This window comes from Callospermophilus lateralis, unplaced genomic scaffold, assembly GCF_048772815.1.
Source record: "Callospermophilus lateralis isolate mCalLat2 unplaced genomic scaffold, mCalLat2.hap1 Scaffold_9923, whole genome shotgun sequence".
Lineage (NCBI taxonomy): Eukaryota > Metazoa > Chordata > Mammalia > Rodentia > Sciuridae > Callospermophilus > Callospermophilus lateralis.
Window position 1 is genome coordinate 10,411 of NW_027518127.1, and position 24,783 is coordinate 35,193.

General features: G+C 36.2%; 1 protein-coding gene and 1 pseudogene across 1 annotated transcript; both read left to right on the forward strand.

Moving 5' to 3' along the window:
• Window positions 1-12,368: 12,368 nt before the first annotated feature.
• On the forward strand, window positions 12,369-14,422 carry LOC143641366 (uncharacterized). The gene is given in 3 exon segments (XM_077108599.1): window positions 12,369-13,218; window positions 13,221-14,087; window positions 14,166-14,422. Coding segments are annotated over 3 exon segments (1,974 nt in total).
• Window positions 14,423-21,928: 7,506 nt separating this feature from the next.
• On the forward strand, window positions 21,929-24,367 carry LOC143641365 (arylsulfatase D-like; annotated as a pseudogene).
• The last annotated feature ends 416 nt before the right edge of the window (window positions 24,368-24,783 follow it).

Consider the following 24,783-nt stretch of genomic DNA (forward strand, 5'->3'; position numbering starts at 1 on the left):
CCATTGGGTCTAAGGTCATGTCATAAAATAAAATATATACCATTAATCAATTTAAATATAGACTCAAATCTTTGGATATGGGGAAATATATACTATAAAAATATATATATTATACACACACAGACACACACACACGATACACTTTCTGGTGAAATCTCCTTGCCCTGACTCAGGGCAGTTTCTCTTTTGTTTTTTATATCTTAGTGGAAATATTGGTAAAGAAAAATAAATGTATCTTTCACCTGTAACATAAAAAGAAGTGATCCTGTCTTTCATCTTTCTGAACTCAGGACAATAATAACTCTCAAATATGGTTCTGTGAACTGAGATTTTCTGGAGTCTTGACATAGTTTTGAGGGTGCTGTTCCAAAAACACATATACTTTATTAGTAATATTTTAAATGCATAATGGTAATTTTTACATAGTGGAAATTATGGGTTATACTATAAAATTCAGTTTTCCTAATTTTATATGAATTCTAAAAAATAATTATCTTTCCACCTCATATAATTTTAATGTTCAATCTGTTTCCATACAAAAGAAGGTAACTGAAATTTTACAGGATTGTCACTGTATTATTCCCATCAATAAACTATATATTTACATATATAATCTACAAATTCAAAAGGCCTCATATGCAAGTTTAAATGCAAATGCTTTTCTTGGTTGGCTGGATTTTACTTTTCCAAAGATACCTTGCCTTAAATTTGATGCAGCCTGAGGATCTGGATCTCAATTCCCAGAGCCTCAAAAGAAAAATAAATAAATAAATAAATGTACAGACAAGACCCTACAATTGTGACATCATTTACTTCTGGATTTGAGGTTATCTCCTGACTTTTAAAATACTCACTAGGCTCAGATTGAGCATATGAAGACATAAGTTTGCCTAATCAGGACCCCTTATATAAGCATTGTCTAATCTACACATATTCAGCAAAGAGAAGTTTTGAACATCTGGTGTGAAGTCTGCCAGAGTGGGTATCCATTTGTAGGCTTCCTCACTTATGTCAAGTGAACCTGCTTTTTTCTCCTGTATAGATACTTTGTGATTTATAGAGAGGACACGTGGTTCCTAAAAATACAGTAAATGGTGTGTGTGCAGTGAATTCCTGAGACTGGATGGTGAGTCTGGTTGAAAGTGGCTGCATAGACTATGGTGGAAACTGACAATGGTTGGCTAGAATCCCTGGTATTATCTTTGATTTCTGCAGTCCTGTGTCTTGTTCTAAGAAAGGTCAGCCATTAATGTCGACTGGGCAGTCAACTGAACCATATATTAACAGTGGACACTGGAAGTCCTATAGTATCACATAGAATATCTTCAGCCCCTGCCTTAAATTCTGTGTGAGAACATTTGTGGCAATATTTCCAAATCTTCTCAGGTTGTGTTGTGGATTCTGGAGTGAGGAGATCCTCATAATCACAAATCCATGTGTTTTTTTTCCTCCAGGATGGTGGTGAGATACTCTATAGGTATCTCAATTTTTCTTTCCTCCTGAACTCATTCTTCTTTTTGGAGATTGTGGTATTGTGGATTGATCCAGAGGTACTGTACCACTTTGCTACATACCTGGTACTTTTTAATTTTTTTTTATCTTCAGACAGTTGCTGAGTGTGATTTTAAATTTGTGCACCAGTATTGTGAGTTGTATTAATATATAAAATTTTAGCTTCCTGTTCAATGACAACTTCCCCCTTTCCCAGTATTATCAGTTACATTTTTGCAGTATTATCAATTACTTTACCCATATTATATTTCAAATGAATATGGTATTTTAAATTGTTATACAAAAAACTGGATGAGACTTTTAAGTATATTTTTATCTCTGGGTGCAATGATACATGCATATTAATTGCAGAGATGCATGTGGCTAAGTCAGTTAGATTGCAATTTCAAGGTAAACATCAAGAACTTAGGTAGACTAATTAGACAGTTAGAAAAAAAAAACTGTCTCAAAATTTTAAAACATGTCTGGGTATGTAGCTCAGAATTAACATGCTGCTGTTTCAAATCCCCAGTACCATAGAAAAAAATCAAAAGCAAAATTTTTTTGTTGTTGTTGTTGATGAGCATTTTACATGACTGAAAAGTAAAGAAGAATCACTTGATCTTGGAAAAATCATGTGTTTCTATTCTTCCTTTTTGTCTCCAAAGGCAGACAACATATCAGAGTGTCTTTAGGCTCAGATTTCCTTTTGTGGAATGTATATGAAAGCATTCTCATTCCCTACTCTGGTATTTTCCTAGAACTCTGTTTCTGAACTATGTAATCTGAGGATCCCACAGCTGTCACATCTAATGCCTCTCATAAGTCCAGACCAGTACTTGGGGCTTTTCTTGTTAAGAGCAGTATAAATGTAGAGAGCTTAGTTTCTGAAAGAAATACCTTATAGAACTCTCAACTTCCATTTTTTAAAAAATGTCTTCACTAATTTTAATACTCTAGCACAGTGTTTCTTTCTTCCGTATTCATATAATTGGAGTACTACTTACTGTTCCATTTTTGAGAGTAGCCATTCTAACAGCTGTGCTCATGCAGAAGTTCTTATAGTTGAATGGTGCACTAAAATTCTGATGCAAGATTTTTAGTTTCCAGGGTGCCTTATGTTCAATGGAAAAAAATTTGACATGCACCTTTTTTAGAATTAAAGAGGAATCTGTTATTGTAACCATTTTTCTTCACTAATATTCAAGATTTTAGCCCATTACAATGTTTGCACACCAATGTGAAAACACTCCTTTTTGTTCTAGGGAGATTTGCACCTGCACAGTTACCAGTGCTTTCAATGCTTTCAGGTTTCAGATGTAGTCCATTGAATGGAAAAAGTTAATATCTGGACAAATTACTTACAGGAAAAAATTTGTTAGGTCTGGTGTTATTAGTTAAGTGAGCTGGGTGACAGAGCTCAGGAAGTGCTAAACTGCCACTTTGGCTTTCAGTGGTGGTCTGTATTTCCCTGTTAATTTTTTGGTACTGTCTAGATAAAAGTTTAACTGTCAGCAACAGCTATTTGCATTTGTAGAGAATGTTGGCAAATCCCTCTAAGGTATTAAGGGGTTCCCTTAAGATTTAATACCTCTTCCACTCTGGTCTAATGGAATAAAGCCCATGGATCTTGCATGGCCATAGAAAACCACTTATTTTTTAGCTTCCTGGAATAAATTCTCATGTATATCTTATTCCTTCCTCTGTGTGTACAGATAAATTAGCATTTAAACTACAGGCAATTTAGAGTTAAATAATATATTTCAAACCAAAATCAATCTTCCTTTTTTATATTAACACTGGATTTGTGCATTGTGTTCCAGTAATTTTGCATATTGCTCAAATCAGAAAAATCTTCAAGTGCATTCTACTTATCTCCTCTTGGTCGATATTTTTTTTTTTTCAGTTTTCCAATTTGTGTGCCTCTAATTCCTTTACAGTTTTTAGAAGGACTCAAAACATGAGTATATATTTATTTGGTGTATCCATAAATGGAGGGAGGCATATATTCTGCTTTTATTTATTTTTATTTTATTTTTAAAATTATCTCTTTTTATATCTGCTGTTTGGTGGATGCTTATGTATAATTCCAGTGTCACACACATTCTGCAAACAAGTTGCTTTTGTAATTTATGCCTTTTATTCTAACATCTACCTTGAGGTTGCATTGTAGCATTCACTCACATTAAATATTTTATTGATATGTTTTGATTTATATACTTATAATAATTAACAATAAAAAGATACATAAGAAATAAAAAGATACATAAGAATGGCCCTAAGTAGTTTTCTGTATTGTGATTTCTTTATCTTAAAATTACTACACTGTTGTAATATTATAACATGCATTAGTGTCAGGTAATGATCACTAGTACGTTTGCTCTTATATATGAGAGAGTTCTTGTCTAATTTTGTATACATTCAACTTTCCAGGAAAATTTTAGAAGTTTTAGCTTTGATTTCTTTTTTAACAAAAAGTAAAGAATGGTAAAATTATGACCAGTTATTGTTAAAGTGTACCTTGGGAAAAATGATTATTTTTATAATAGTTTTATCTTTTGTAAATACGTTGAATATTTGAGTCTTTTACGTTCTTTTCTATATTTTTATTTTCTCAAATACTGCATATTCTTTTTGTAAACATACATGCATATGAAATGCAACATTTACGTGATGTCAGCATAAAATATACATGGTATTTTATTGTATTTGTCAAACTGGATATAATACATCAACAAATATTCCAGCTCCTAGAATTTATATTTTACAAAATTTAATAATTATTTCTTCCTCTTTAGCCATGCCCTTGGTTTCAACTCTGGAAGAATGTGGCTGTATTCTCTTGTACAGTTGCTGTAATTTTAGTCTCTGTTTTTTTGTGTGGGTGTATTATATACATACGATTACAAAACAGTTTTTTAAAATGGATAAAAAAAGCTTAACTTATTATTTTCCTTTTCTTGTGAATGCATTTATTCCACATATTCATCAATACTATTTAATTCATCTATATGATGTGATCTTATTCAATGTTACCTAATTTATAAAGATTTTGAGTTTTTATGATTAGTGAACACTTAGATATATTCTTTTTAAAGTGAGTCTTAAAAAATTTTTTGTTTTTCTTTTGCAATCTGTTGTATTTCTTCTTCTTATAAGCATTTGATTATATGTGAGGAAATTAGGGTTTTTTTTTACCTTGTCATTTTTTCAGCTTTTAATGTAACCATTTGATGAATAGATTTTTTTGAATTAATATTTTGTAATTCATGAGTTTAAGTCTATTATATTGTATAATTGTGAAAACAAAAAAAAAACTATTTTTTTTCTTTTGTGATATTAGGAATTCAACCAAAGTGTCTTAATGTTGAGCATATTCCCAGCTCTCTTTTGAATTTTATTTCCATATGGGGTTTGCTCAATTTCTTCAGTTGGCCTTAAATTTTGAACTTCATGCCTTAGACTCCACAATAGTGGATATTTCAGGAGTGCACCACCATATGAACCCTATCTTTTGTATGTAAACTTTTGAGCTTTGTACATTCTTATATATTTCAGTATTATTTATTAATAACTTATATTCTGCATTTAATGTGTCAAAATATGTTATGTTTTATGAGTGAAGGGATAAAATAGCATTTTATTTTCACACTCTTTTCCCAATATCCTAGCGTGTTTTAAGAGTTTTGTTGGTGGTGTTTTCTGTAGTTCCACCATTTATTTTATTATGGGGTTTACCCTGATTGATTTTACTTCATAAGCTCAATCATGTGGCATCATGGTATTTTGGTCAGCAGCATGCTTTATGTACAACCATGGATCCAGCAAATATCTTAGCCATGTACTAGTCTATACCATATAGATTTCATCATTGCACTCAGAGAATTGGAAAATTGCAGAAGATTCTTAGAATAAATTTTCCAGAGTGTATTTCCATAAAGTGAGAAATTATATATGCCTATATTTGCAATTACATACTGTATAATTGATATATATTTTTATTTTTGAATTTTCAAATTTGGGTAGTGCTTTTTAAATTGTATCTGCTTTTTTTTTATTTGTACTGAAGATTAAACCCAGGGGTGCTTAACAATGAAGCCACATCTTCAGTCTTTTCTTTATATTTTATTTAGAGACAGAGTATTGCTGAGTTGCTAAGTGCCTCACTAAGTTGCTCAATACAATATATGTAAGACAATATTATATATAATATTGTCTTAGAATTTATGATTCTTTTTTCTTATCCTACTCAGTCACTGGAACTACAGTTGTCCATCACTAGACTCGGCTCAATTGCTTTTTAATAGCACCAACATTAATACTGGAAGCTCTGTGTTATATTTATCTTTAATAACTTCTAATTTTTCTCTTTTGCTTAGACTTTCTTTACTTTTATATTTTAAATTTTACTTTTTATTGGGATGGATGATTTGATAATAAATTCTAGTCATTTTATGACTTACAAAATTTTTTTTGTATGTTTTATTTTCACCTCAGGTATAGATGAATTCCATTTTTTCCATCTGTATGGAGGTCAAAGTGAAACATAATAACCTGTATGGATATTGTTAAAGAAATGGAACCACAATTTTACCCATTTTTTACTGCACTGTATATGCCCAAAGGACATAAAATCAGCATACTACATTGACATAGCGACATTCATGTTTATAGCAGCACAATTCACAATAGCTAAGCTATAAAACCAACCATTCAATGATGAATGGGTCCATTCAATGATGACAGGATAAAAAACTGTTGCTTATGTACACAATAAACAATTAATTAGTCATAAAGAAGAATGACTTTATGACATTTGCAAGGAAATGGATGAATCTGGAGATTTTATGCTAAGTAAAACAAACCATCTTTTTAAGACTAAAAGTTGAAAGTTATTGCTCATATGTAAAATCTAAAGCTCATTAAGTGGGTAAGGGTAAGAAAAGATCAGTAGATTGCACATGGTAAACAAAAAATAAATAAATGAATAAATAAATAAAAGTGACAAGAATAAAAATATAAAAGATATATATCTGTAAGTGAATTCTACCATCATAACCACCAACAAGAACAGGATTTTAATTAGGATAAGATATATCCCATGCTTGCATAATACCATAAAACTCGATTTTACTGTCAAATAGAACTAGAAAGCAAATAAAATTTAAAAAAATTATATTTGTTTTAAGAGCTATACGTATATTCTATTATAAATATCATACAATATAAACATTGATCAAAGTTTGTATATATATATATATATATATATAATTTTGTATGTTAAAATTATAAAAAGAAAATTCAAACAGGATTGTTGTTGCTATTTTTTATATTAATAACATACATAAAACCATAAAATGTTTGAACATAAATAAACTATTAAATATTTCCAATAAGTTGTTACCTTGTTACATTTCAAAATTTCTCTTATATCAATTGATGTTGGAGTTATTAGAAATCTCACTACACATTGGGAATAGCCAGCTCTATCAGGGAAATAACAAATAATATTCTACACATTATTAAATCTCTGATTAGTGGTTATACAATTAAAATTTGAGGATTTCCTTTCTTAATCACCATGATTTTCTCATCTGAAAAATATGCATAATTTAGATCAAGATATAAAAAATTAAATAATATATATATTTTTTGATAATGCCTGAGTTTTATATTGTGTTTTATAAATGTGGAGTATGTATAATTTTGAACTTCAATCATTTTTTCTGCAGAAGTAGATAATAGTATCATTGTGTTCCAAAACACTACGTACATGATAGTCTGCTAACACTCATTTCAACTTTAATTACATTACAGACTGTGCAAATGTTCATGTGGTCTATGTGTTATTTATTTACCTATTCTTATTTTAGGAACTGTTAACATTTATGGATATAGCCATTGATTTTACTGAAGAGGAGTGGGAATGCCTTCAGCCTGCTCAGAAAAATTTATATAGAGATGTGATGCTAGAGAATTATAGAAACTTTGCCTTCCTGGGTAAGTTTAATTTCCCTTTAAAATTTTTAAATACTAATTATTATTTCATTTACTTCTGGGAATTTCTCTATAAGAATGAGTTTCAGATTTGTGTTTCAAAGAAAAAGGGAATTTTTAGTACAGATCTCTCTCTGTGTCTCTCTCTCTCTCTCTCTCTCTCTCTCTCTCTCATAAATATATAATTTTACTCTTTAATCTGTCTCTTTCTTTGTGTGTTACACATCCTTCACTTTAGATAAGTAGTACCTAGTATAATTTAGTGATGTAAACTATTGTAGACTACACATAGCAGAAGACACAGTTGAGTCATTCAAATTTCAAGGAGAAAACCAAACTGAAAAATGTTGAAAGAGTAGTTATCCAGCAGAAGAAATTTTCAGAAGCTTCGGTTTATTTATTTTAATTGTAATCATTGAACACATACTGCCCTATATTTATCACATTTTCAAATTCCTTGTTGTTCTCTGTTTTCTTCTTTAGTGATGTCCCAGTTGATTCAAATTAACCATCAAAACTTACCTTTTGTTGTGAGGACCAGCATGATCTGTTTCAAATCTTCTTGTAAGGAAACCTTTCAAGAAGCAAACAGAAGAGAGAGAGACACACACACAGTGAAAAAAATAAAATAAAATAACTGGCCACCCCTCTTAACAGCTGCACCTATAATGCTCCAAAATTACATAGCTTCTTATACCATGAATACATTCTAACCCAGTGTTTCTTTAACCCCAAGTACTTGCTAACCAAGATTAGGAGCAGTTAATACAAATATAGAGCCCCTTCTCCCTAAGGACATTACCATAGAAACTAGATAGTGCACCTGTAGAGTTGTCTTAATAGATTCAGGGAGAAACTGCTGGGCATTACAAATTTGGGACTCAGGGTGCCAGTTACAATCACTCCAACACTTTCCTGTCTATTCCCAGGTCAGAATACCTAATACTACCCCTCTTTTTAAAGGTCTTTATAATTAATAATATTACTTAACTTGCTGGTGGGGGCAAAAAATAGGGCAGGCATAGACAACAGCAAGTTCCAACATCAGTAAACATCCACCTATGAATATTTTTTACCCAGATGAAATTGAGTAAACATGAAGTTAACCAATCCAAGAAGTCCAAAATCAATCATCTTATTAAACTTTATTAATAATATCTTTAAGGTAATCTAAGTCTTTTGAAATAAAATTACTATTATAACTTAAATTGAAGGAACACATGGTATTAAACTTCTGATATCCTTCATGATGTAACAATTACAGACAATCAATTGCAGCATGATTGTCAAGTATGGCTTGACAATGTTGTTTTTGTTATTCATTAAGCATATTTACATCCATGGAGGCATGATTAATACTGTTTATGATAGCATAGGCGAGTTTCCTAGAAGTTTTATAAGCCCATAGATATAGTCCAGGTAAACCCACTAAGGAGAATGTCAAAGCATTAAATTCTGCCTTAGAGAGAAGCTTCACTGAATCATCACAGTTTTTATCAAGAGGAATAGACCTTATATGAATAAATTGCACAGGATTGTGACCTACTAAATATTATGTGGATGGTAAGGACACATTATTCTTCTAAGACAACAATTAATACCATGAGAGATTTTTGCAGGTATATAACAATTTTATGCAAGTGAGTCAAGATATTGTAATGTGTTCTAGATGTCCAGGATCTAACAGTACTGAATTTCCCAGAGCTGGTGTACAGAAAGAGAGCAAAATTGTTAATAAGACCAAAGGATTTACAGAGTTTTGTGTGAGTTTAGCAATCAAAGCAGTAACAATGTTATCTAGAGTACATTCTAACCCCATTTTAGCCAACACCTGTTGTGCTGAGGCTGTTAATGGTTTTATATCCCCCCCCCCCAGTAACTAGAATTCATGTATCTTGGGGTTCTATTTTAATGATTCTCCTCTTTTGAGAAGAATGATTATTCTCTTGTTTGGATGAGCTCTTATCTTCCAGGGTTAAATGAAACTTAGAAATCAGCTTGTGAAGTCCCTGGTATACATTTATAATTGCTATTTTTTCATGCATGAAGCTAGAGTCCAAACAAGACATGTTGGCATAAGTGTAGCAATCTATGCTTTTCCCCACATGATCAAAGGCATAGGATCTTGTAATGCTGGTCAGATGGAACTTCATATATTACATAATTTTTTAGTAATGTTTGTTTGAGAATAAAATGTCTATTCAATGCAGATGACCAATTTTGAGTATTAACTTTATGTTGTATTTTGAGCACATTAACTGTAAGTAAAACAGTATTTAATGCATATTAATTTAAGAGAGGCTAGATCTTTGTTTCTGTTTTAAAAGGCAAGTATTAGGATACAATTTTCTCACTCAACAAAAGCTCGTCTAAAAGAATCATGAGAAATTTCATAATTTAAAACCACATTTCATTGATTAAAAATTGTGCAAAAGGATGAGATGTAAAGAAAGGAGCATTATCCATCTTTAAACAAATAGGGCCGCTAGCAGCAGATAATGCTTGGCTTCTTTCCATGCTCTCTGCTGAACTTACTTGACATTTTCTTTTTCAGATTCAATACTGTTAGTAAATTTTTTTCTTTTGTTTTGTATTTTGCAATAATGCATTAGTAATCATAAAAATTTTGGAGTGAATAAATCATTATACTTCTACTTTGTAATTTTTAATATTTTTATTTTTTTATTTTGATTAGTGTTTTAATTTCTGGATCATTTTTTTATTGTGGCATGCTTGCCATATTTTCACACACACACTATATATATATATATATATATATATATATATATATATATATATAGAGAGAGAGAGAGAGAGAGAGAGAGAGAGAGAGAGAGAGAGTCTTTAACAATAATATCAACCCTACACAAAACACAGAGTGTGTGTATGTAAATATATATATATATCCCACTTCTCTTTATATATCCTATAGATTTTTAATTTTTACAGTATTTTACAAGTTGCTTAGACTTGTCTTAAATTTGGTACTGCTTGATAAGTCTCTCCCATATTTGTAGAATTTCAGATATGCATACTAGAAATTCCCCTCTCATTTTTTTGTAAAGAATTATTCACAAAAACATTGTGCTAATTGATGTTAATATTTTTAAATTTCAGTCTCTAAACTTTTTAAAATAGTTATTTAGTGTTCTTGGAGTAATTCGTAACTGTCAGTGTCCTAATGTTAAATTCTTAATGTTTTATTTTTCTTTTTTTTTGTCACGTGGATTTAGCCACGCTTCTCTTTGTTTATATTTGCTGAACTATTTTTTATTTGTTCATTAAAGGAACCCTCAGTAGATTATATAGTCCATTTTTGGGAGAAAATATAAAAAAATTTAAATAAATAAAAATAGGCATGAACAGTGCTGCATCCTTGTAATATTTGATAATTGGGAGGCCATGCAAAAGTACACCATGTTTTACAGAAGTCACAGAAATTTAGAAGCAGCATGGCTCAAACAATTTTAAAAAGACTTGTGTTTTAGTTCGTGATATAGAATTTTTGGGGAAATCTCAAGCATTACACATGAAACATTAAAAGTTGGATGACCTAAAGATCCAGAATTGCCAGTACTAAATATGTATACATGAGCAATTCAATCAGAAAATTGAAGAGATTCCTCTGCTTTTGTGTTTAGTGCCAACATTTTTCTCAGTATTAAAGCTAGGGACTCAATGTGTGTGCACATCAAAGTCATATGTTTAAAAATATACTCTTATATACTATTATTATTTAGTTATAAAATATTTTGTCTGTAAAAGTGATATAAGAAATATATGCAGGACTTTGAATTAAGTGAAAGGTGGCAGGCAGATATTAAGTTGTATGAGCATTTGATTCACATGTGGAAGAAAGAAATTTAGTGAGCAAAATTTTGCTCACCAGGTACTGCGTTTTGTGTAGGGTTGATATTATAGTAAAAATCTCCATATTTTTATTTTATTGAGCGTAATAGGGCCAAAAGTTTTATATTACCACATAAGTGAGTGTATTATGTTCTTCATAAATACTAGTAGAAGGAATACAATACCTTGTAAGAACAAAATTGATAATTATATGAAATAATGATTTTGTTAATTCATTCTACTTAGTAATTTTACCTTGTATATTTAGTATAAAATACCATGATATATTTATAAATCAACAAAGTTGTATTTGTCAATAAAGGAAATTCTCATCACACGAATGTAAAAAAATAAAATCAATTTATTATACTTGATTGTCATGTGTTGAATTCATCCAAATATTATGGCCATAGGCTATATGCAAGATTTTTGTAGTCCTTTAAAATGTTTTTATAAAAAATTCTATAGACATATATGTGCATATTTCTTAGTAAATTTTTTGTTCATATTTCTTTTTAAGAGTCCATTGCCTCTTTACCCTTGTTGTATATTTATGGTATTATCATGCAAAATCTACTAGTTACTTTCATGTTTCTATGTCATGGCAGACAAAAACCATTTTTAGACACTCTTTGAAAAAGCCAGAAATGTTTGTATATGTTTTACATTTCTCATATTCTACTGACAGTGAAGGTAGCTGGTAGATATTTCCTAAATACACAATACTATCATATGAAGCACCAAAGGCTATTAATGATACTTTTCTACTCTGTATTATATTACTCTTCTTAATGATGTACTCCTCTTGGATACTGTGGTCTCTACAAGAATTTGGATAATATTCTCAAAGAAATTTTTTCTTTCCTTTTTTTTTTGAACTGATATATTTTTTTGGATTTATGGTGACTTTGAATTTACTAATCTGCTACACTCCTGATGTACTTATTTTATCTTAATTTCATGTGTGCAAGATATATTTATCCAAGTCTAATAGGTATGATTATTTTTTTAAATTTTTGTTTATTTCAGCCATGAATCCTAATCATATCCAAGAATATTCATCAGAAAAGTGCCTAAAACATATATTTCATGAAGTGATAAATGCAAAATACAGAAGTTGTAATATTGACTTTTTATCACAAAAGAAAACATGGAAAACTACAAGTGATAGTGAACACCAGAAATCATATAAAAAATCAGGCCTTGTTCATCACCAGAGAATGTATACTGGAGAGAAGCCCTACATATGTAAAGATTGTGGCAAAGTTTTTGGTCGAAAAACACACCTTATTTGCCACAGCAGAACTCAAACTAGAGAGAAACCATACAAATGTACAGAATGTGGCAAAGCTTTTGGTGAAAAATCACACCTTATTTGCCACAGAAGGACTCACACTAGAGAGAAGCCCTACAAATGTAAAGATTGTGACAAAGCTTTTGGTCAAAAATCAAGCCTTATTTGCCACAGGAGAACTCACACTGGAGAGAAGGCAAACAAATGTAACAGTTGTGGCAAAACTCTTCATCAAAAATCAGACCTTATTTACCATATCAGATATCACACTGGAGAGAAGCCCTACAAGTGTAAAGATTGTGGCAAAGCTTTTGGTAAAAAATCACAGCTTATTCGCCACAGGAGAACTCACACTGGAGAGAAGCCCTACAAATGTAAAGATTGTGGCAAAGCTTTTGGTCAAAAATCAAACCTTATTTGCCACATTAGAACTCACACTGGAGAGAAGCCCTACAAATGTACAGAATGTGGCAAAGCTTTTGGTCAAAAATCAAGCCTTATTTACCATAGCAGATATCACACTGGAGAGAAGCCCTACAAGTGTAAAGATTGTGGCAAAGCTTTTGGTCAAAAATCACACCTTATTTGCCAAGGAGAACTCACACTGGAGAGAAGCCCTACAAATGTAAAGATTGTGGCAAAGCTTTTGGTCAAAAATCACACCTTATTTGCCACAGGAGAACTCACACTGGAGAGAAGCCCTTCAAATGTAAAGATTGTGACAAAAACTTTTGTGAAAAATCAAACCTTATTTGCCACAGGAGAACTCACACTGGAGAGAAGCCATACAAATGTAAAGATTGTGGCAAAGCTTTTGGTCAAAAATCACACCTTATTCGCCACAGGAGAACTCACACTGGAGAGAAGCCCTACAAATGTAAAGATTGCGACAAAAACTTTTGTGAAAAATCAAACCTTATTTGCCACAGGAGAACTCACACTGGAGAGAAGCCCTACAAATGTAAAGATTGTGGTAAAGTTTTTGGTCAAAAATCAAACCTTATTTACCATAGCAGATATCACACTGGAGAGAAGCCCTACAAGTGTAAAGATTGTGGCAAAGCTTTTGGTCAAAAATCAAACCTTATTTGCCACAGCATAACTCACACCGGATAAAAGCCCTACAAATGTAAAGATTGTGGTAAAGCTTTTGGTCAAAAATCACACCTTATTTACCACAGAAGAACTCACACTGGTGAGAAGCCCTACAAATGTAAAGATTGTGGCAAAGCTTTTGGTCGAAAATCACACCTTATTTGCCACAGGAGAACTCACACTGGAGAGAAGCCCTACAAATGTAAAGATTGTGGCAAAGCTTTTGGTCAAAAATCACACCTTATTCGCCACAGCAGAACTCACACTGGAGAGAAGCCCTACAAATGTGAAGATTGCGACAAAAACTTTTGTGAAATATCAAACCTTATTTGCCACAGGAGAATTCACACTGGAGACCAACAAATGTAACAATTTTGGCAAAACTCTTCGTCAAAAATCAGACCTTATTTACCATAGCAGATATCACACTGGAGAGAAGCCTACAAGTGTAAAGATTGTGGCAAAGCTTTTGGTCAAAAATCACACCTTATTTGCCACAGCAGAACTCACACTGGAGAGAAGCCCTACAAATGTAAAGATTGTGACAAAACTTTTCGTGAAAAATCAAACCTTATTTGCCACAGAAGAACTCACACTGGAGAGAAGCCCTACAATTGTACAGAATGTTGGAAATCTTTTGGTCACAAATCAAGCCTTATTCGCCACAGGAGAAATCACAGTGAAGAGAAGCCCTAAAAAATATGAAGAATGTGGCAAAGCTTTTGGTCAAAAATAGACCTTATTCACCACAGCAGAGCACACTGGAGAGAAGCCCTACAAATGCAAAGAATGTGCAAAGCTTTTACTCAAGGAACAGGCTTTATTTGCCACAGAAGAACTCTCTCTAGAGAGAAGCCTTACAAATGTAAAGAATGTGGCAAAGCATTAAGTCAAAAATCACACCTTATTTGCCACAACAGAACTCCCACTGGAGAGAAACCTCACAAATGCAAAGTTTTTACTCAAATTTTACCCCTTATTTGCCACAGCAGAATTTACACTAGAGAGAAGCCTTGCAAATATAAGGAATGTGGCAAAGCTTTTAGCAATAAAACAGGCCTTATTCACCACAACAGAACTCATACTGGAGAATAGACCTACAAATGTGAATAATGTGGAAAACTTTTAATAAAAAATAAAACTTTATTCACCACAGCAGAAGACATCCTGGTGAATGTGAAATGTGAATAAAGTGATAATACTTTTAAAGCAAGACTAAACCTTCTGGCTGGGGCGTGGTTCAGTGGTAGAGTGCTAGCCTCGCATGTGTGAGATCCTGGGTTCTATCCTCAGCACCACATAGAAATAAATTAATTAAATAAAGGTATTGTGTCCAACTACAACTACAAAATAAACATTAAAAAAAGAAAGACTAAACCTTATTAACAACAGAATTTATACAGAAAACAACCCCTACAAATTGAAACAATGCAGCAAAGCTTTTAGTAAGAAATCAATTCGTTTCACCACTAAGCTACTTATTTTGGAAAGAAGACATCTAAATGTAGACAAAGTAGAAACATTTTAAATTATATATCATATATTACTAGACATCAGAGAAAACACACGTTCTACAAATGAGACCATTGTACTCTAAGAAAGGGACAACATTTAATCATCAACACAATAACCATAGCATAGAGAAAGTTTGGAAATGTGAAAATTGACAATGTGACAATGCCTCCAAAATTTATTCCCCAATACTCAGCACCTGTGGATACATACTGGTTAGAGAAGATACAAATGGAAAAAAAATTGTAGCTACATGTTTCTTAAATACTGCTTATTTTTGGAGAATTCATGTGCCCAGAAACTCTAAAAAGTTAAATAATATTTCCAAAATTTATTTAAATTTTAAATTCATTGAACATCTGAGAACTCATACTAGTAGTAAAAATTGAACAGATTTTGTCCAAAATGTATGCCTTATATAACAATGAAATATTTATAATAAATGTGAGAGTATAGTAAAGTTATTATCTATATATTATACCTGATGTATATGAGGATCAGTAAAATAGAGAACTCATTTAAGTTTAGAAAACAAGTAGTTGTCTTTAACTTTTGCTTAAATTTATTAAGCATTATCAAGTTATTTTGTAGAAATATCAGTCATAAATATCATACATGCATAGTGAGGAAACCTAATCTTTGAAAAAAATGTAATTGCTTTTCTTAATCAAAAATTACTATTTTCACTTTTGAATACTGAGAAAAAATTATATGAAACCTATTTTTTGTTTTTAACACTGAAGTGTAATATTTTAAACTTTTTTTTATTTCAGTTTAAGTTTAGGTATTTTCATAGAGTGAGCCACATTCCTAAGCCCTCTCTCCACTTTTTCAAATTTTGAGACTGTCTTCCTAAGTTGTTTGAAACCACACTAAGTTGCCGAGGCTGAATTTAAACTTCTGAAATTACTCAGCTTCCCAAGCATGGACCATCATGACAGGTTTACAGTCCATTTTTAACCTATATTTACCTTACCTTTGTAATATATCTTTATAACATAATATTTGTTTATATGTTAACACTCATGTTTTGCCTCCTGTTGTTAAATGACATTGTTGCAGTAATTCACTTGCAGGCCAGCTTGGCAAAGAAAGAAAAACCTGAGCAAGCAAAGCAGCAGCAGAAAAAAAGTCCTTTATTGTGTCCAAGCAAGCTTTTTATAGTATTGTGAACAAAGAAGACAGCCTTCCAACAGCAATAAATCAGGTCTTTCAGCTAATTAAACATAGCATACAGAAGTTTTACTTTTTAATCAGAAGTGTGCCGCAGTCTGGCTGGGCACAAAATCACGAGCCACTCACAGCCTTGTAGATTCAAACAGCAATTCTTTATTCCCGAACCGTCACTGGCATTCTACACGCATGTTCTGGGAAAATCAACCCTTCCACTGGGCTCTGCATCCCAAAATACTCTCTGAATCCCGCGAGAACTCAACAGGAAATCAAGGAGCTGGTGGGCGCCTGAGGCAGCAGGATATGCCCTATTCCCAGCAGGAATCACCTTAAACCTGGAATCGCCCTAAACCCGGATCCGCCCTAAACTCGGATCTGCCCTGGTTCATGAGCAAGGTTACTTTTCATGCAATGTCACTGCAAATGACCTGGGTCCAAGGCAAGCCATTTCCACAATACAGAGTCCTCCCTCTAAGCAACATGGGGTAGGCTGACAAGAAAATTGCCATGCGTCATTCTTACTTAGCTATGGCTCTCAGCAGAAGTGACCCACTTCTCATGGCTATTCTACTCTCGGCCTGGAGTATGCTGAGCTCTGCTCTTTCTTAAGAACAGATAATAAAATTTTTCTCAGTGCCCTCCTAGCCCACTTGGAAGAACATCCCGTTTGCAGACAAGTCCTCCCAATGACAGCAGACACCTCGTTTTCAAGCATGTCCACTGTTGCCTTTCTATACTTTGACAGAATATCCTGTTTGCAGGTAAACTCCATCAAGGACAGTAATAGCAATGCAGTCACATCTGATTCTCTACATCTTCCTCCTTTTGTTTTTGTAAATGAGCCATAATAGAAACGATAAGAGAGGTTACATGTTTCAATTGACTTTGCTTTTTCCAGCGTTGGAAGGCTATATACAAAACAAAACACAAAATAAAAATTATTCCAGTGTTACCTAAATAGGCTGACAGCAAGGTAGAGAAATGACTTAAAAGATTCTAATTAGCAATACTTGAAGACAATTTTTGTAAAATGTCAGATCCTGTTAGTTCAAGTAATATCTTACTAAAGGTGTCCATAATAGTCTTTTCCAAATTCATAATTTCTAAAGTTAAATTATGATGTCTATTTAACTGTCTTTTAACAATTTCCTAGGAATCACTGGTATTGTATGCACTGGAGTCACACCAATATTATAAGAATTACAGTCACACTTCAGTACACTTCTGGTAGCCAAGATAGTCACTTGATCGCCAAGCCAGGAAACAGTATCTTGTAAACGGATCACATCTGTAGCCAATTGAGAGTCTGAGTCCTTTTGTTCTTGCCATAATAAATGAGCATCTTGATGCCATGTTCTCATGAAATCCGCAGTTTGAATGCCTTGATATAAAGCAATGCCAGCTACTGCAGCAGTGGCAGTTATAGAAGCAACTGCAAGGATTGAAGCTATAACTATTCCTATTAATCGTCGAGAGCAATGTAACAAAACTTGAGGAGCATTGCACAAATGAGTAACAGACAATGAATCAGAACAAGGACGAGTCAAGTTAACAGGCACCCATAATTCTGTGCGAGCTTTAACAATAATATCCCCTTAAATATTGGAAAACTTTATATGCTGTAACATTGGGGGGACCAAAGCATAATGTTGCATTTTAATTGTCTCATTACCCCAAGCATTTATTGTCCCATTATGTCGATGCCACCTTAAAGTACGATTTGACCAACTTTCTATAAATTCAGAATGATCAAGACTCCAATCAACTATAGTGATATTTTGATATTTGACTGTTTTAGGGTGATGATCATGATATTTTTTCCACTTTAAATGAGTTAAAAATGTTTTAAAATATTTAGCTGAACATAAAGGAAGATGAGTTCTGACAATACATTCTTCAGATGTGAGCCATGATTGATTAACATACATACTAGAGGTATTAAATCCTCGGGAAGATATCAGGAAAGTAAAAACAGCAGAAGAATAACTACGATAATTTACTCCCCAAGTAGTATAAGAAAGAGAGTCGTTATGTGCTAAAAAAAGGGCAAACAGAAAGGACGAGCCCCTATACACAATGGGACTCCTTTACAAGCTACAGTTATATTAAAAGTATTATACAGATTTTTATGGAATGGAATATCTTCAATTCCCCCACACATAGGAGGGGGGAAAATTAGTATTATTAGTACACACACAAACTTTAGATTCTCCCAGGAAACACTGCACACCAACAGAGGTTTAGGAACATAGGCCCAATAAGCAAAAGAATGAGCATCAACTGAACTTACCTGGAAATTAATAACTGTAAGCATAGCTAATAAAAGATTAGCAGGATTTAAAGGCTGATTTGCCTTTTGGAGGATTTTTTTAGCTTCTTGAGTCACGTTTTTCATCTGTCCTCATGTTGGGGGGTTTGCTGTTCTCGTTGCCATCGTAGAAGTTCTCTGCATTGCCAGCTCCTGAAATTGTCTGACAAATGGGTCACTCATTCTGCAATTTGATAAGTCTTGAAGGTACCTAGAAAGGTGTTTTACCCGTAGAAATAAGAGCAAACCCCCTTCCCATGTGGTGCAACAACCTAGAAATCCATTCTTTATTTTCATCCCTGTACCACATAGGTATTTCCAATTTTAGAAATAATGGCTGAAATTTAAATGTAGAGAAATGTTGCTAGTCTGTAGGAACCTCGGAAGTTGACCAGACATTAAAAAATTTAAAGTTTACTAAAACTTCATAAAGTTTTATGAAGACTATTTTGAGGTGTATAAGCCATAGCTATATCCACCCTTTCTATTTTTAGTATATGTTTTCTTAACGTATGATTTGTCATTTTTATAATAGCTTGACCCTGACTATTATAAGGTATGCCAAATGTATGTGTAATGTCAATTTTTTGCAAAAAAAGAATGTAATTTTTGTGAGGTATATGCAGGTGCATTGTCAGTTTTTCTTTAGGAATTCCCATGATAGTAAAACAAGATAATAAATGAGAAATTACTGCATTAGCTTTTTTTTTTAAGATGAACTGTGGTCCATTGAAAATGAGTATGAGTGTCAATAGTATGATGTACATGTCTTAGTTGTCCAAATGACTGAATTATAACAACATCAATTTGTTAAAGAGCAATAGGATGGAGTCCCCTTGGATTAACGCCAGGAGGACAGTAAGGAATATTAAAAGGAGCACATGATGAACAGTTAGTTATAATTTCACGTGTTTGTTTTTGAGTTATTTTGCATTTTTTATAAAATCCTTTAGTGTTTGGATGAAGTGAAGCATGTTCTAGATGAGCCTTTTGTACCTCCTCCCAGTGCTAGGACACAACAGTCCCACTCTGGGTCCTCTACTCCGCCCACTGCACCCTTGCTTTCCCTCTGGTCCCCCACTTCCAGGGCGCACAAGATCTATGGCAGCCCACGTCCCTTCCCTCAGGCTACCCTCCTCCCCACACACTGTGACATCACAGTGACTCTGCCCTGTCTGCCCTCCCTCCCCGTTGCCCCACCCCCAGGGCGTCCTGGACAGCTGAGTTCCTCTGGGTCCTGGGGTGGCTGGAGCCCAGGACCCGGCAGTGACGCTCCTTGTAGCCGCTTGGGCGGTGGGGCGACTGGCCCCCTATTCAGACGATCAGGGACTCTTCTCTGCTGGCTGCACTGTGTCTCTGGGGTTGCTTTGAATCCCCCATTTGTGGTTTAAAATCCTAGTGTCCCTGCCGGCCTGCCACTAGTGCAGCCTTGGAGCTCCGAGCACTGTGGGCCAAGGCGCCTGCCAACCATCAGCCACCTCCTGAGCCGCCGAGGACCCCAAACAGCAGGCCCCGGTTCTGGACCCCAAATCTTGCCACATTCGCCAGTGCTTTACTGAGTTGAGATCAAATGACCTTAAAACAGAGGAACCATTTAGTGAAAAAACAAACTGAAAGAGACCATGACTTCTCAAGAAAGGGTGTTTCCAGCATCGCCCTGGGCTGTTGGTAGCGACAAAAGGTCACCACAAATGCACTCAGAAATCTCCCAGGATTCAGTTGCCCAATGTCCAAAAAGGGGAGAATAAACAGAAAGTGAAAAACTTGTAAATCAGGTATTTGTCACAGCACATTGTTACAACTATTTTGTTATGATTTGCTGCTGTTAATCCTTTGCTGTGCCTAGATTATAAATTATACGTTATGGCATACATCTATATATACTGGAAAAGTATAGTCTAAATAGGGTTAGGTACTAGCTGAACTTTCAACATCCTCTGAGATTTTTGAAATGTGTCCCCAGAGGATAAAGAGGGGACCTCTGTGATGTTTGCATGGGGTTAAAGTGGAGGAAACTTTCTTATTATATGGCTCAGTTTCTGATTGCTTGCTGAGAATCTCCAGTTTGGGTGCAGGAAGGAAATGGGCCTCTCTCAGCGTTGGTCTTCATTGGCCATTAGCAATAGGGACTTCTCCCTGGTTTTTTTGGGGCTGTTGGATTCCGTGCAAAACCAGAGGCTTCTCAAAACTGGATAATTCTCTTGGGGCTCAGTTGGCATCATAAGAGTTCGGTTCAATCCCTCACCAGACCCCTGACATCTACATATGCATGGTCTATACTTTGCATGCCAAATCCTGTACATTTATTTCCTCTGCAGGGACTCCACCCTGCTTCTCCTCCTTGTATGTTGGCTTATGCAGACCTGTGAGCAGAAATGACTGAACGCCTCCAAGCCAAACATCCTGCTGATCATGGTAGATGCTCTGGGCATCTGGGATGTTGGTTGCTATGGGAACCTTACACTAAGGTAGAGTGCAGTTTTGGTGGTGGGGTGGTGCCTTGTGTGCAGTTTAGTGGAATAATTCATTTAAAATCAGCAAGGAGAAGGTCTGAATTTGGGTCTTTGGAGGCCAGAGGATCTTAGAGAGTGTGGGGTATTTTCTTATATTGGCTAAACTGTGTAGACGATTACTTACACACAGGCTTGTAAAAATGAACTCTGTTCTGAGCCCTTTATTCTCAGGGTTAGCAACTCACTAGAATTTTACCTCAAATCCATCAGCATGGATCTTATGTATCCATTTATGAACGAGCCATTCCTCCACAAACCCATCTGTCCGTGTTTTCAACCAGGCATCATCCATTTGTCTATCTGCCCATCCACCCATGGTGGATGGATGGATGGATGGATAGATGGGTGGATGGATGGGGGAAAGGTGGATGGGTGGGTGGATAGATGGATGGATAGATACGTAGATGGGTGAGTGGGTGGGTGGATGGATAGATGGGTAGATGGATAGATGTTTGCCTGGATGGATAGATGAATAGATAGATGGGTGGATGGGTGGGTGGGTGGATAGATGGGTAGATGGATGGATAGATGGATGGACGGATGAATGGATGGATGGATGGATGGTTGCCTGGATGGATGGATGGGTGAATAGATGGGTGGGTAGGTGGATGGATGCGTGGATGGATGGATGGATGGGTGGATGAGTGGATGGATGGATGGATGGGTGGGTGGGTGGGTGGGTGGGTGGACGGATAGATGGATGGATGGATGGATGGTATCCTGGATGGATTGATGAATAGGTGGATGGGTGGCTTGCTGGGTGGATGGATGAATGGGTGGGTGGATGGGTGGGCAGATGGGTGGTTGGATGGGCAAATGGGTGAATAGATGAATGGATAGATGGATGGTTAAATGGTGGATGACTTGGTGGATGGGTGAGTGGATTGATGAATGGATGGGTGGAGGGATGGTTGGCTGGATGGGTTCATGGGTGGCTGGCTGGATGGATGGATGGAAGGACTGACAAGGTTCTTTAGCCTTGGTCCTACTGGTACACTGGCCCAGATCACTCTCTGTGATGGGCCCATCATGTGCATTGTAGGATGTTGAATAACATTTCTGGTCTCCACCTGCTGCTCATCAATAGCACCACATTCCAAAGTGGGATACCTCCAGTGTCTCTGCACTTTCCCAGTTGTCCTCAGGGGAGCAAACCTGTTCTTATGGGGGGCCACTGAGGTGGTCAGCTTTAGGAGCATGAAGAACAAGGTCTGAGCTTTTGTAGCTTAGCTCCCACCAGATGCAGCCTCCTCCAAGGTAGAAGGGAAGAGACTAGCACTTGTCATCTGACAGTGCATGGGGAATTCCTTGAGCTCTAGGGGCTGGGTCACTGCATAATACAGATAAATGAGGTGTGTATAGGAAGGGGATATATGTGATGTAATAATACCTGGATGATAGGTAATGATAGATAGATAGATAGATAGATAGATAGATAGATAGATAGATAGATACTGGGTCGGTTCTCATGATAGGCAAAATGTGTCCAACTTACACAGCTGACATTGGGGTGGATGATGCTCAGTGGTGGGGTCATTCTGTGCAAAATAGCACAGTTAACAGCCTCTCTGATCTGCACCCACTCCCTACTTAGAGCATCACCTCCCACCTTCCCCAAGTGCTGACAACCAGATTCCTGCTGACTGTCCCCTGGTGCCCAGAATCCGTTTGCTAAGACCTGTTCCTGCAAAGGGAACATGAACATTGCTGTGCTGTCGGCTCTGCAGGAATGGGCAATGATGAGTACCGGGTCCTCTACTGGAATGTGGGCTCAGGCGGGCTTCCTGCCAATGAAACCACTTTTGCAAAAATCCTAAATCAGCAAGGCTACGCCACCGGCCTCGTAGGTATGCGGACACCTGATGGCCCTCCCATCCAATTGTCGAGGGACCAATTTTCCTCTGGAGGAAAAAAGAAAAAAAAAACTCTTTCATCCTTCACCATCAGACGGATGCTGCAGGAAGCCACGGCCTACATCCAAAGGTGGGGACCCTCACTATGCTGGGGGAGGCAGGTTCTGAGCCATGAGCTACCCTGGGGTTCCATAGCAGCAGGTGCATTGAAAAGGTCCATACACTTCATTCACAAATGAAAGGAAGCTATCCTTCTTCGTGGCTACATAGTATTCCTCAGTATATATGATGAAGGATGGTACCTGTATATGATGAAGTTGATACCTGTCCCTGCTCTGGCCCTCTCGAATGGTTTCCAGTTTAGAAGTTCTCCCCATTGCAGAGGTTTGGGGTTCTTTGATATATATTTTGCCTTCTTTCCTTCTCTGGACCTGTCCATCTTCTTCAGCCACAAGGAATCAGAAAGCTCTTCAGAGCCTGGCTCCGTTGCCTGTAATTCCAGTAGCTTAGGAGGCTGAGGCAGGAGGACCGCAATTTGGAGCCCCACCTCAGCAGTTTAGCGAGGCCCTGAGCAACTTAGCGAGACCCTGTCACTAAATAAAACACAAAAAGGGCTGGGAATGGGGATTGGGGGTCGAGTGGCCCTGAGTTAAATCCCTGGTACCCAAAACCAAAAGCAAGTCCTGGCTAAGGTCACTCATGGCCTCCGCTGATTCAGGATCTGCTCTTTGAAGGTTTTCTTTCCCCTGACTGCATCCAAATGGCCCCGGGGTTCTTTGTCCCAGGCAATGCGTGCGCCCTTGGTGTGGCTTACTACCCACCCCTGCTCGCAGCAAAGTGGCACCAGGGCGTGAGGTGCGCATCCCGCGGGGACCACTGCCACCACCCGCTGAACCATGGCTTCGACTGCTTCTACAGGCTGCCCTTCACCCTGGTCAATGACTGTGACCCCAACAGGCCCCCAGAGCTGTGGGTCACCGTGACTGCCCGGTTCAGCCGCTACACCTGCGTCCTGGCTCTGGGCATCCTGACTCTCGCAGCCGCCAAGCTCAGTGGCCTCCTCTTGGTTTCCTGGACCAAAGAGGGGCACAGGCGGCCTCGTCTTCCTCTTCTTCACCATGTGCTTCTCCAGCTGTTGGTTCCTGCGACGCTGGAAATTGCATGCTCATGCGGAACCACCAGGTCACCAAGCAGCCCATGGATGTGGGGAGCACCATCAGACTGATGATGCAGGAAGCCACGGCCTACATCCAAACTGGGGACCCTCACTATGCTGGAGGAGGCAAGTTCTGAGCCATGAGCTACCCTGGGGTTCCATAGCAGCAGGTGCATTGAAAAGGTCCATACACTTCATTCACAAATGAAAGGAAGCTATCGTTCTTCATGGCTACATAGTATTCCTGTGTATATGATGAAGGATTTCATTATGGAGTCACTTTGCCCATGTCTGTCATCCTAGCAGCTGGGGAGGCTGAGGCAGGAGGATGGCAAGTTGGAGGCTATCCTCAGCAATTTGGTGAGGCCCTAAAAGACTCAGTGAGACTCTGTCTGTAAATAAAATATCAAAAGGACTGTGGAAGGGACTCAGTGGTGAAGTACCCCTGAGTTCCATCTCTGGTGCTAAAAAAAAACAAGAAGAAAAAAGAAAGGTCTGACCTTTTTCTATAAATTGGTTTCCACACTCGGGTCTCTGCGTTG